This window comes from Strongylocentrotus purpuratus, unplaced genomic scaffold, assembly GCF_000002235.5.
Source record: "Strongylocentrotus purpuratus isolate Spur 01 unplaced genomic scaffold, Spur_5.0 spur5_scaffold_7, whole genome shotgun sequence".
NCBI classification, from domain to species: Eukaryota; Metazoa; Echinodermata; class Echinoidea; order Camarodonta; family Strongylocentrotidae; genus Strongylocentrotus; species Strongylocentrotus purpuratus.
The window spans coordinates 5,214,957-5,227,688 of NW_022145613.1; the positions used below are offsets into that span (position 1 = coordinate 5,214,957).

The window sequence follows — 12,732 nt, forward strand, 5'->3', positions numbered from 1 at the left end:
GCTTCACAAATAAAGGAGTTCTGAAATAGAAGGTACAAAAATCAAGTCAATCATCCCACCACTCAAAATATACATATAAATGTAACCTCCATGTGCTCTAAAGGCAAAAAGTTGAATCCACATCAACCCGGTTTGTAAAATGTGATGGTATGTACTACCATGTGGTTCAAATGTATCATGGTCTAACACTAAAGGCTTGTCCAGATATGGTGCTGTAAATCCCTGCATGTAACAAAGCCGCTGCAGTTTTTTAAAGTGTAAATGAATGACAATTACATGCCACAAAGGACATTCAGGTATTCACTGAACTCTGTCATCATAAAACACTGCTGCGTTTTTGTTTTGCCTTGTCATATCTAAACGAGCCTGTAAAGTTTTTTTTTTGAGCGGGTGTGTGTGGAGGGGGGGGGGGGGGAATCTTCTTTAATACATGTACACTTTTGAAAATTAAATATGCCTCTCTCCATCCAGATGTTAGAAATGGGTACTTGGTAAGAATGATTTGCCTGAATGATGTGCGCACCAAAAATATAACGAAAATTTTAAATTTATGCTTTTGCTATGTTATCGTCTGTCAGAGGAGTAACAGCTCTCAGAAAACCTGAAATCGAAGGCTTAGAAAATTGGAAGTTGTGGACTTAAAAACTAGCTATCGAATTGATGACATCATCGTATGTGGAGTACGCATATTCACAACGACTTTGCATGAATGAAGCATGGCTCATCACCTCAGCTATATAGGCGAGCCGATAGGGTCCACATGACATGTCATCATTGTAACTGCCGCAAATTTGACCCCTGTTGACCTGTAATTTGGAGGGGAGTTGAAAATGAGGTTTTTAATTTGCTTTTGTGCAACACTGAAAGGGAACAATTTTGTATCTTTTTAAATATTTTTAAAAATAATTATAAAAAATAGTATTTGTAACCTTGAACATTCAGTGTAAGTTTTGTTGGATTCTGTGAGAATTTTTTTTTCTATCATTACCAGAACTCAAGCTTACCTTTAAAAGAGTCACAAGAGAGAAGGGGATAATATCAATAACAAAAATAATATAGCCATTCCAACTACTTCAGATGACAAATGCATGTATTTATACTGAATTTCATATAACGCATGCATATGCTCAATGAAGCCTCCGCTTTCAATAACCTTTTTTTCTCCATATTCGAAACCTGAATTTTGACTGTGTCTTTTAATCCAGTGGTAAAAGCTCTCCATTATATGTTACCCGCTTCTTCTATCTTCTCATACAAAAACAGGTGTCACATATGCTGGTAGAGTGTTTTTGTAACCAATGTTACACCTCTATTCAACAGTTCTACAGCAAGATGTTAGAGTTGGAGGGGGGGGGGAGGGATGTGATCTGAATCAAACATAAATTAACATCAATATTTGTTTTTTCATATCATATTGGAAGGGGTCAGGATGAGTTGAAGTTCCATTCCTTGCATTATTTTCATTACATACTTTGGTTTTGTAACTTCCTTTAAACCTTTTTGTATCTCCCTGTGATACTCTGTACACATTGGGTGATTTCAAGTTTGGTGTTAGTCTTAGTGTTAGTGTTTAGAGCAGTCAAGAGCTCTTAAATCGAGCGGAGAATTTGCTGATGAAATTAAGAGCCCGATACCGATATCAAAATCGATAGCTTAACACCAGCCGTGACGTCACCACATACTTGATTTTACGACAATGATTTAAAAATAGTTCACCAAAACCAAAGATATCATGAAAAGTACAGAATAAATTTACACCTATTTCTCTGGTCTTAGAAAATAACTAATTTTACACGAAAGAATATATGAATTACCTGTTTCACATATTTTTATTTGATCGTCAGACAATAAATTGGCGTCGTTCGTGCGTTGACTGTGTGCGGGTACAACACTAACACCGAACTGGAAATCAACATTTGCTTAATCCCTAGGGGCTAGTGTTAGTGAATAGGACATTTGTACATAAAATATTAACACCATGCAGCCACAAAGGTCGGTTCAGCAGACGACAATTTTGCAAAATCGATAACACTAGCTACCGGAACTTGACAATATTCAGAGGTCAAAGCCTTAACACCAGCTGATTTCCATTTCGGTGTTTAGGCTGCCTTAAACACCCAACTTGAAATCACTCATTGTATTGTACCACTGTACATGCATTGTTATGTAGAATTGTTATGCAGAATTCTTATGTGAAATAGCCTTTGAAAGAAATGAAAATACCAATGAATGAATAATTTCTGTTATTATTACAGATGAATGAATAAATTCAATTTGACATTAGTTCTGCCTGAAAATGAAGGAAAAAAAGATTGATTGTTTTGTTCCATATGAAATACTCTTGAATTCTGTACAGATTTTGTGTGGATTTTTAGCGAAAAAATGATCACCCATTACACCGACTATTCCAAGGCCACTCGAGGCAGGCTTCATTTGTTGCTTTCTTCGTGCAGTGTTAGAGAGCCCCCCCCCCCTCCCTCACCCTCAAATCAAGTATATGTCACCTCATTTAACGTGTATGATGGTATGCAGACATAGACAATTGATAAATTTCTATCCACCAGGCTAGATAGGAAGCCTAGATAGGAGGTATGGATGTTGATATAACAGGTGTCTGGGTCTTCCTATCCTGGTTACCATTTGCTTTCATACCTGTACACCGTATAATCTCTAAACAATTTTTTTTTCTTTCAAAGAAACTACAGAATATTTCTTGCATTATTATCAAACCTTCAAAATACATGACAATTATATCAGAAATATGAGAATTTTACTGAGTTTTCAGCTTAGATGAAATATTTTAGCAAAATTTGGTATTCAGTTGAAGCTTTTGGTTGCTTTTATCCTAAGTTTAAAAGGCTCTCTATCAGAGTTAAACCAATTATTTTTGGAGGCTTTGATTGTGGGGTATCTGGTTGTCATGTATTCACAGTCATTATAAACTGCACATACTTTTGTATTGGCCATGTGACGTCAAAATGACCATCAGTAAGTATTTTGCCTCAAAATTGGCTTACTAAAGTAAAATACTTTGATGTGATCAGAATAAGACTTGAGACATTTGACTTAGCTTAGCTCAATGCTAAGTCAAATACTGATATAATTCAAGTACAGAATTGAATACGAGACGGAACAATCAAGGATTGGTCGATATCAAATGGAAACTCCACACCCGCATCAAGTTGATTTCAATAAATGCAAAACAAATATTATTTCCTCTGACCCTTTTCAGTGCCCCCGAGTTTCAAAATATATAGATCACGTCTACAGATTTATAAGGCAATTAATCATGATTATTATTTTAGAATTGCTGAGCGTGATAAAACAGAGTTGTATGGTATCAAACATCTCACGTCATGAGCCCATCTTGATTTGAGAGAGAAAAACAAGCTTTTTGGTATTTATAAAAACATGAATGAGACGAGGGCACGTGGGCGGTGAAACCCGACTTCTTTACTATCAATGACATCTTGGGCAGAAAAATGATTCCGTCTTACGACGACAAAAGACGAGGGCGTCAATGTCACCTGGTGACTTTACTCTTCCTTTCTCCTTCCATTTATAGATATTTTTGTCATTTCCGTTAAATTCATTTCTTTTACTAAATAATTTTGTTCTCCACTACTTCTTCTTCTCTTTCTTCCCCTTTTTACGTACGTACTCAACTCCATCAAATCAAATATTCTAGAGTATAACAAATATACAGGAAATTTGCACTTCAAGATTACTTCAGCTTATATTGTCCCATGACACTTGATAACATATGAGACACAACATGACCACATATCCCACACTAGCCCTTGAATTATTATTATTATTATTATTATTATAATTGTGTTTTTTAAAATTTCTTTTGTACCTGAATGGCTTCTGTGAGCTTCCATTCCTGGATGGCCCTCTTCTTGACCGGCTTGACCATCATTGCAGATTAATCACTAACCCTGGCTGGCTGGCTGGCTGGCTGATGAGAAGATATTGTAGTTGCTAATCTGAAATGACAAAGCAAAATAAGCACTAAAGCAAGTGTCTTTAAATAAAACCATTGCGTTTTTATTTCCAATAAATACATGTAGATTGCCATTGAGTTTCAATCCAAGTATACTCTACATATAACACTGTATTAAATGAATTATCATTAGCCGGTTCTGATAATAAAGACAGCACAGCCTAAAATTCAGAAGAAAAAAAAATCCACAATAACAAATTTGAGTTTTACCTCTTGGGATATTTCAAATTAATGAACATCTGATGAGTTATGTTATGCCATGATACATGGCCTTTCATGCATCTCTGCTACAAGGTCGTGGGTTTTTCCCACATTCGATTTCCAAAGATCTCGACCCTCAGAATCTCAAAACAGAAACAAATGTATCTCTTCCAAGAAATGAAGAAGCCAAGAAATAAATGCCACAAAATACCTCTCGATCAAACTTTCTGAAACTATAACCAATCATGAAAGAAAACAATATATAACGAAACCTAGAGGTTGACTGCTATTATACGATATCATTCTGTGAATGTACGGTATTTACAATATATTCTTCAGACATCAAACCACATAGTTTCTGATTCAATGTGAAACCCAAGATATGAAGGGGCTTCAACGAATTGAAAATGTGTGTGTTCATCAATCTCCAGGTCTCGGAAAGTTCATTAGTTCAGCAATGACAACTTATCAATCAAAATAGTACTAGTACACTCAAGTAAACTCAAACATATAAATTATATATATATATATTAACTCCTCAAAAAAGTTTGGAAGCTCAAGTTTGATCGATATGGCTCTATGCCGTTACAAGAGAGATATAGTCAATCAAACTTCAACTACTGGTATGTCTTTAGGGGTTTAAATATATAATTTATACTTTTTTTTTAGGAGAGGAAAGGTTTTTTTAGAGAAGATACACAACTGACCAGCATCTTGTTCAGATTAATGAGAAGATGTCAAGAAGGAAAAGAGATTTATGATAAGAATACTATATAATGTGGTCTGAAAGTGGCACTGGAAAATGTTGTTATAAAAAAAAAAGAGAGAATGTGATTCCCTTTTTTCCGATCATACACAAGTAAAGAAAAGTTTTACATTTCAATTTTGTAGCACCATACAAACTAAGACAAAGGGCTGAAGGTGTCGTTTCGAGACTGCATTTTCGTTGAAAGTCGAGCTAAATTGATTTTCTGGGGACCTGTGATGTCTGAAGAATAGGAGTTTGATTGAGATCGGGCCAGACAGCTCCATCCACAGGCCAAGAATACTTAGAATTCTCAGAAATAAAGGGGATGCTTTATCTGTGGGCGTGCAAGACTGTGCCGACTGCAGAACAAGAAATGGGCTTGGTTTACATGACTGTCATTCCTGATTTACAATGCTACACTCAGTCTCCGGCTTGTTTCGTCTTTGATTTATTCTCTCATCATACTCCTCTCTTGGTCTGTTAGCCTCCCACACAGAATCACCCAAATTATCCCATTACTAGCACACTTCAAAAACAAATTGCTGTACATTTACAAGGCAGCGGCCATACATAAGCATGCTAATATTTGATTATATCTTCTGCAGAGGCAGGAGAGAAAATTGCTCTGTCAAAGAAAAATGAATGTCAACACCTATTTGAGTCACGTAAGTAGGACGCATATGTTATATTTATAAAGGGTATTGGATGTAAAAACCTTTATCAAATAGATTTTGAGGATCTTTCCTATCAATCTAATAGAGCAGAAGGTTATAACTGGGAGCTTAAATCATCATTTTTGAATCATAATATTCTACAATAATGTCTTGACATTTAAAAAAAAATCTCTATAGAAATGATAAGCTCAAAGTAAATAACTGCATCATTTTTATGCCTGCCATCAATGCAGTCGCTGATATGACAGCCCAGGCTAGCTGATCTTACCACTTTCTCAGTATATATTTATATGATTGGGTTAATCTTGAACTAAAAGGAAATACAGGTGAAACACATGCAAGAAAAAATGTGACGGATATTGTGAGTAGAAGCTACAAATGGGAGCTTAAATCATGATATCTGAATAACAATATTTTAAAATAATGTATTAACATAAAGAAATGATAAAAAAAACAATGTCAATGTCCTTCCCAATACGGCAGCCCAAGCTAGCTGATCAAAGCAATTTTTATCAGCGTACGTTTCCATAATTGAGCTAATCGCGGACTGAAAGGAAATCATCCCGGTTTCTTGGAAGCCTGAATTATTTTGGTTTCCTAGCTTAAGGGGCCTGGAAGGATTTCAAAGCCCCAAGGGTATAAAGCATTTTGACTTCTGATCACATGACAGATAGATCAAACCAGTTAGGCAGTCATTATTATCCTTTCATGTTGGATGAGAATGCGAGCTAGGCCATGTGACCTGAAAAACAATCATATTAAATCATGGCGGAGCCCTGGAGCAAATATTGCTGAAACGTCTTTAAACAAACTATTTCGTTTTAAATGACGAAGAAGCTAAAAAGCATGCACAGGAATATAAACATAATAAATGAAGAGTATTAAGAAGGATAAAAAAAGCAATTTTTTTTTAAAGGCAAATATAATATTGATTCCTAGTATAATTTCTCACCCAGATTTGTGAAAATGAGGATTGGTGCTATATCGTTTGATAATTTCCCAAACATACAAATATCTACATGCACGTTCTTATCCATGGGGTACATTTCAACACAAGTTTCCTCAATAGAATATAACTTGTGATTAAGCATTGTAGAGGGAGGCTTACAGAAAATTGCTCTATAATCAATCACGTTCTTACCTCAATATCTAACATTTTGCTACATTCTTCACTTCTTGAACAAAATATGAACTCAAAGACCCGAGAGATATGCACGAAATAGCAAGACATATTGCACATACTTTAACATGAGTTATTGTTATACAAGAGTGTAGTTTTTCATGTATTCTCAGATTAATTTTCATCAACGTGAATGACTGCATATAATAAACTGTTCTATTGTCTGCACATAATGACTTATCATACCTTGTGTTGTGGTTATTTGAAACCAGACAAAGAGCCTACAATGCAGTTTGCCTAGTCCCTCAGGCAGTAAGATGCTGGGTCTTCCCCTAAGCGAGAGTGGTATGTATGTATATGGTCCTACTGAGCAGGGTTTATAGATGACAAATGTCTGTTCTTTGGGCCGCTCCTATTATGACAAAAGGGGGGACACAACAAATGGTTAACATGTGGCCAACCACACGATCAAGATATAAAATACACATGATTAGAGACAGACATGATTTTGGCATTAAGCAGATGATGAAAATGCCGCAAAATTGGCGACTCATTTATGAGGGCAGAAGCAATACCTGGATCCCTTGTAGAAATACAATTTATTTGATGGAGGCCAATTTCAAACATGACTGCACTAAAGTAATTAATGATATATTTACAATGATGTATAGCCTTGCCAAAAGAAAGGCTTCCATTAACTCTCATTTTTAATATCCCTAATGCATGCATGATTATTAACTTACTGATCTGCAGATTATAAAACATTGGATAATCACAAATTTCATGATGCAAGCGTTGCAAGTGATTCCCTTGTGTACAAATGGTGAAACCTTTTTATAGGCTTTACAAAGACCTCTTGAGGGAGAAAAGAAAACTGGTCTTTACAGGTTTATTTCATACCTATTTTAATTTGTTAAATGGGAAACAGTGTTCATGAGGGAAACAAAAGGGTGTTGTCCTATAGCTTCTATACAGGTTCTATCTAGTGCAGGTTTTACCCTAGTAGGGATACTCTAGGAATAATTTCAATTGGCTTTAATATGTAAGGAGATCATTTATAATATCAGGTCATCTGTCTAACGAGATACCTTTTTCCCCTTTAGAATACACTAACTTCCTTTGGGAATTCCCAAAATTTGTAATTTTTATATTAGGAAACAATTTTACCTGAAAGATATTCACAGTTGTGAGATTTTTTTATAACGTTACGTAATTAATTTATTTGGGATAATTGATAAAATATCCACACAAAACATGTGATTGCTTGAAAATATATATGTAGCAAAGATAACTTTTTAAGGTTATTTTCTATTAAAAAGAACAGTATCCCAACATATGAAGTGAGGAAACTGTACTTCTTTTTTTTACATACCCCTTAGTCCTACATGTAAAATATGTACTGTTAAAATTGAAAGAGCTCTTATCCATATGGATACAATATAGATTAATGGCATCATCAATTAGAAGGGTACTGAGCATATGATACTTAGAGAGAAAGCATGAATACCAGAGAATACAATACTGTACTTTGAACAAATCAAACTAATTTATGAACGTGAAAAATAAGGGTAGTAGATATAATGAATAAAAAGCTAATATTACCAATACATGTATGTTGTGTGTCTGGAGCCCCTACTGAGATGTTTCCGATAGTGTTGGATATGTTATGTACAGTATGTTATTTAATTAAACAAATATATTACTTTCAATCACTTACAGTACCTATATGATCTGCTTTTCCCCCTTTATTTAAGTCCACCCATCTGCTTTGCCTAAAAATTATTTCCTACATTCATAAAACATGATGTATCATAAAACTGGGCAAACAAGAGGAAATTATACCTAGGTAGGTGTTTCTGACAATATCTTTCCGGGAACAGAAATAATTCAGATCCTTTCCCTATCTTAAAAATTCTTCATGAATAACAAAAATAAATATATATATATTATTATTATTTATTCATTTATTTCTGCACGGTTCAACAGTTTACACAGTATGACCATGACCGTAATAAAAACTAGATGACGATCATTATACATTTGCAATTGTAATTAATATAGAAGCATACAGAGGTATAACAATATGCTTGAGATATTGCCACACCTAATGCTTTTCCAGCTTTGATCATATATTTCCAGTTATATGGTATGGATAAGAACAACAATGGGTAAAGCAATGCGAGGTACATGTATCAAATGATACAATATAAATAAGTAGTAAATTGAAGCATATATATACCTGTGAGACTTCCTCTGGCCCAAGACAAGTTGGTTATCAGACTGCTGAAGGGTCCTGTGATCTGGCCGCCATTTTAGCCTGATTTCCCCTGGAATCGGTGGGTAATCTGTTTCAGAACAATACAGAAAAAGGAAAAAGAGGTTCAAAACACCGTGCTTTCTTGACAAGGATAATTCATCTTTTCATACCCAGAAGGGTGTTAAAGCATACAAGTTACCGGTACATACTTCTGCCTCCAAACACACAATACATGTTTAATGGTATAAAGGTGTGTAAAGAATAGAACAATACCAGAATCGACTCTCCTCCTACAGTCACACAACTGCTTAAGTTGAACCCACAAACATTGAATCATTTGAATAATTGATGAACCTTGCTTGAGAAAATGCTGAAAAAAGTGAAGCAACAATACACATAAAAACATGAGGATGCAGCGCATCTAGATCTCACCAATTTCATGGCACAACATTGATCTATAAATCCAAGCATATTTTATTGTTCCAACGCTGGCTGATTTTAAATATATAATAAGCCTTGTCAGAGGCCTGTCTGAACAATCAACAGTGAATAAGTGTTACATGAAGTCTCTTTGAAAGAGTAGGCATCTTATGTTATATATTGCATTATTTAGAATGTCATTACTCTTTGAAGGACTCGCTTGACGGCTTGAGTCTTTCTATATTACATTTGGTTCATTGACAAATCTTCAGCTAGAAAACAAAACCAACTGATACTTGTCTTGAAATACCACAAGGTAATAAGTGACGTCATATGCGGAGGATTTAAACATTAAACATATTACTCTGAACAAAAGAAACAAAATGTAGAAAGAGACCTTCAGTTCAAGTGCGGTATGATCAGACAAAAAGTATGTAAATATGAATTGGTACAAGGTCAGGAATATCCATAGAAATAGCAGATGAGTGAGGAAAAAAAATGGAATATAAGAAATCTATAAATAAAGCACAATGGATAAAGGAACGTGGATAAAAGAAGTGTACAATAATCCACTACCTTTACTTTGACAAAAAACATGTACACAAGATGTTTCTTGATTTTCTAGAGTAAACCTCTAGAAAATCAAGAAACATTATCTTGTTTTACAAGACCCCCCCCCCTAAAATAAAAAAGAGACACACAAAGCACAGAGCTTGCAATAAACAATCTAAAAACACATAAAGAACACTTGCTTCCTTTTAAAAATGAACAATGTAACAATTTACATTAGCAATTAAGCTGTTGATGAAAGTAGTGACACATACCTATTTTATTGCATTCCAAATAACTTGACTTTTCAGCTGTACATGTGCCAATCAATAAGTCTGAATGAAGATTATTTTTTTAAGAGTTCAAGAGATTTTCAAATTAAATTGTGCCTAGACCAGAAGACTATACAGTGTAAGCCTGTCCCAGTTGAGTGACTGTTTGTTACGTCTGCTTTTACAACGACTACTGGTAGTCTGAAAATAGAGACACCTTTTTTAATATGCGAATAGCCGAATACTGGATGCCAGTGAATGTACATTACTATTAAAAGTAATTATCTAGTCTTTTGGGGGCAGGCTTTATCTTTCTTCCCAAAATTTAACCATTCTCAGAATATCCAAACTATGCATTCAGGATATAGCCAAAGACTGATTATGTTACAGGTAACTATATATCTTGGAAAGGTGAGGTAGTTCAAAGAACTTTGACCAACCCTGGAGGCGGATTTAGGCCAGGACCAATGAAAGTTCCTGGTAAGGGGTCTATTTCCGCAGACTAGTCCTATGCCTTGCGCTAAGGCCTACTACGTGTTTAGCGTACATGAACCTTAGCGGAAAGAAGGTTAGGACTGGTTAGGAGTAGCGTCACTAACATGATTCATGGCCTGGTTTGGCCGCATACTGCTCTCTTGAATACAGAAAGCTACAAGAGCCGTCAGTTTCCTCTCCCTCTCTCCGAGTCTGTGGCGGAGCTGTGGTTGCTAGGGGTAACAAGAAACAATGACTGCGGGCAATGTCTGATGGCCGTTTCCCTTGAAAACATGAGCACATGACATCCTGAAAGCACAGTCTTTCTCCGAAACTCACGGCGACAGGATTTATCCTTTGTACTGGATGTTAAAGGGATGGTGTACATTCCACAATGAGAGAGAGACCGCTTGGCAATCTTCAGTATACAAGAAGAGGAAAGAGACGACTTGTCGACCATCCTGGCAAAATAGGACTAAGCATTGAATGAATTAAGTTACCTTAGGGCCTGTAATGAAAAACAGGATGCACTTCTTCCTAAAGTTTTGTTTACTACTACTACACAATTCCCATGGTGCTTATCCAGCCACTCTGCATCAGCTAGAATCTAGATTTTGGGGGCAGTCCTTCCATGCACCCTTTCTACAGCAGTTTTGTAACCATAAATTATCATATAAGACGCAAGTCTTGTTGCCTTCTCATGTATTGGAACTGTAAAGCGAAGGGGAACAAAAGTAGGCCGATGTTTGTCATGCATTTAGTTGGACAAGTGACCACTCCGGTTTCTCCCCAAGAGAATATAGGTTACTTCACAAACTTGTCCTGAACTCCAGATGTCAGTCTCCTCAGTGCATCCATTTAGACATTGGACACGTCTTTTACACAATATCAAGTCTATCTTCACTACATGAATCTGCAGCCATTATGGCCATGAATTTTACATCTTTGTTCAGATCCTATGAGATGATTGATCCAATTGTCCCATAAAGCAACCCATACTCTCTTATTGCAGACCCCATCATACAAAACAAAACTAACATTGGGAGATTGAACATTTCCATGCGCACACCCCAAACTATGGAATAACTTCCCAGTAGTTAGGAAATCCCCATCGTTAAGTACCAGTACTTTGAAATCAAAACTAAAAGCACATCTTTTCATTTGACTTTATGTTGTAGTTTTTAAGCACATCAGGAACTTTTTCAGCACAGTAAAAATATATGTGCAAAGTGTATGAAGCTCTGCACTTAATAAATTTATATCATTGTCATTCCTATTATGATAATATCATATTTCGAAAATTTGACTTCTATGACTCTATCAACTGGATCATATGGCCTGTACATATACGTGCAAAGAGTGAGTTACGTTACACAATATTTGGCCAGCTGGTCTACAGTTCACAGGCAGCTCTTTCACAGAATATCCCTATGCATCGTGCAGGTGCAAGGAAATCGTTGAGAAAACCCTGCAAAGCCCAGTAAGCACCCCCTTTAAAATAACACTGAGTCACAGTGTGCTCTGACTTGCGGCTTGTTCTCTCAAAGGGTTTCCTGGAAAACAGGCCATATCACCACAATCAAGGGAAAAACATCCTCATTATCCTTTAACTGTTCACTACCTGCAGTGAATGCGGTACTGGTACTGACCAGTGATATGTCGGCTTCTTCATAGTAAGTGTATTCACTGTATTAATTGGTCTAAGAAAAAAGTTGCTCTACTTTGTATTTTGCGACCTACCAGTACTCTGATTTCAGAATTAAGATATTAATTGCATGCCTACATGTATACAAAAAATTGCATAGCTATACAACAACAACTTAATTTGTTCCTATATTGCTTTGATTTTGTTCCTATTGTACATACAGAAAGTTTGTACAAAAAAACGCATGGTTGAGGACCGGACAATAACTTGATCAAGTCTCAGGGTCCAGTATAAGTGGAAAAGGCTTATTGAGATTTGATGCTGTAAAAGTTGTATTTTGTTGCAGTTATTTCCATCAAATTAAAT

General features: G+C 35.7%; 1 protein-coding gene across 2 annotated transcripts in view; it reads right to left on the minus strand.

Moving 5' to 3' along the window:
* The window catches only part of LOC100890361, a 76,622-nt gene that overhangs the window by 12,326 nt on the left and 51,564 nt on the right, over positions 1-12,732 (minus strand). Inside the window, exons 5-7 of one of the 2 annotated variants that reach the window (XM_003727337.3) lie at positions 8,989-9,094; positions 6,996-7,161; positions 3,860-3,989 (exon numbers count right to left, since the gene is read on the minus strand). In XM_003727337.3, coding sequence (XP_003727385.1) covers positions 3,860-3,922 — 63 coding nt within the window. In that variant the 5' untranslated portion in view covers positions 3,923-3,989; positions 6,996-7,161; positions 8,989-9,094. The remainder of the gene's footprint in view (positions 1-3,859; positions 3,990-6,995; positions 7,162-8,988; positions 9,095-12,732) is intronic. The other variant, XM_030973874.1, reaches the window with a different exon arrangement.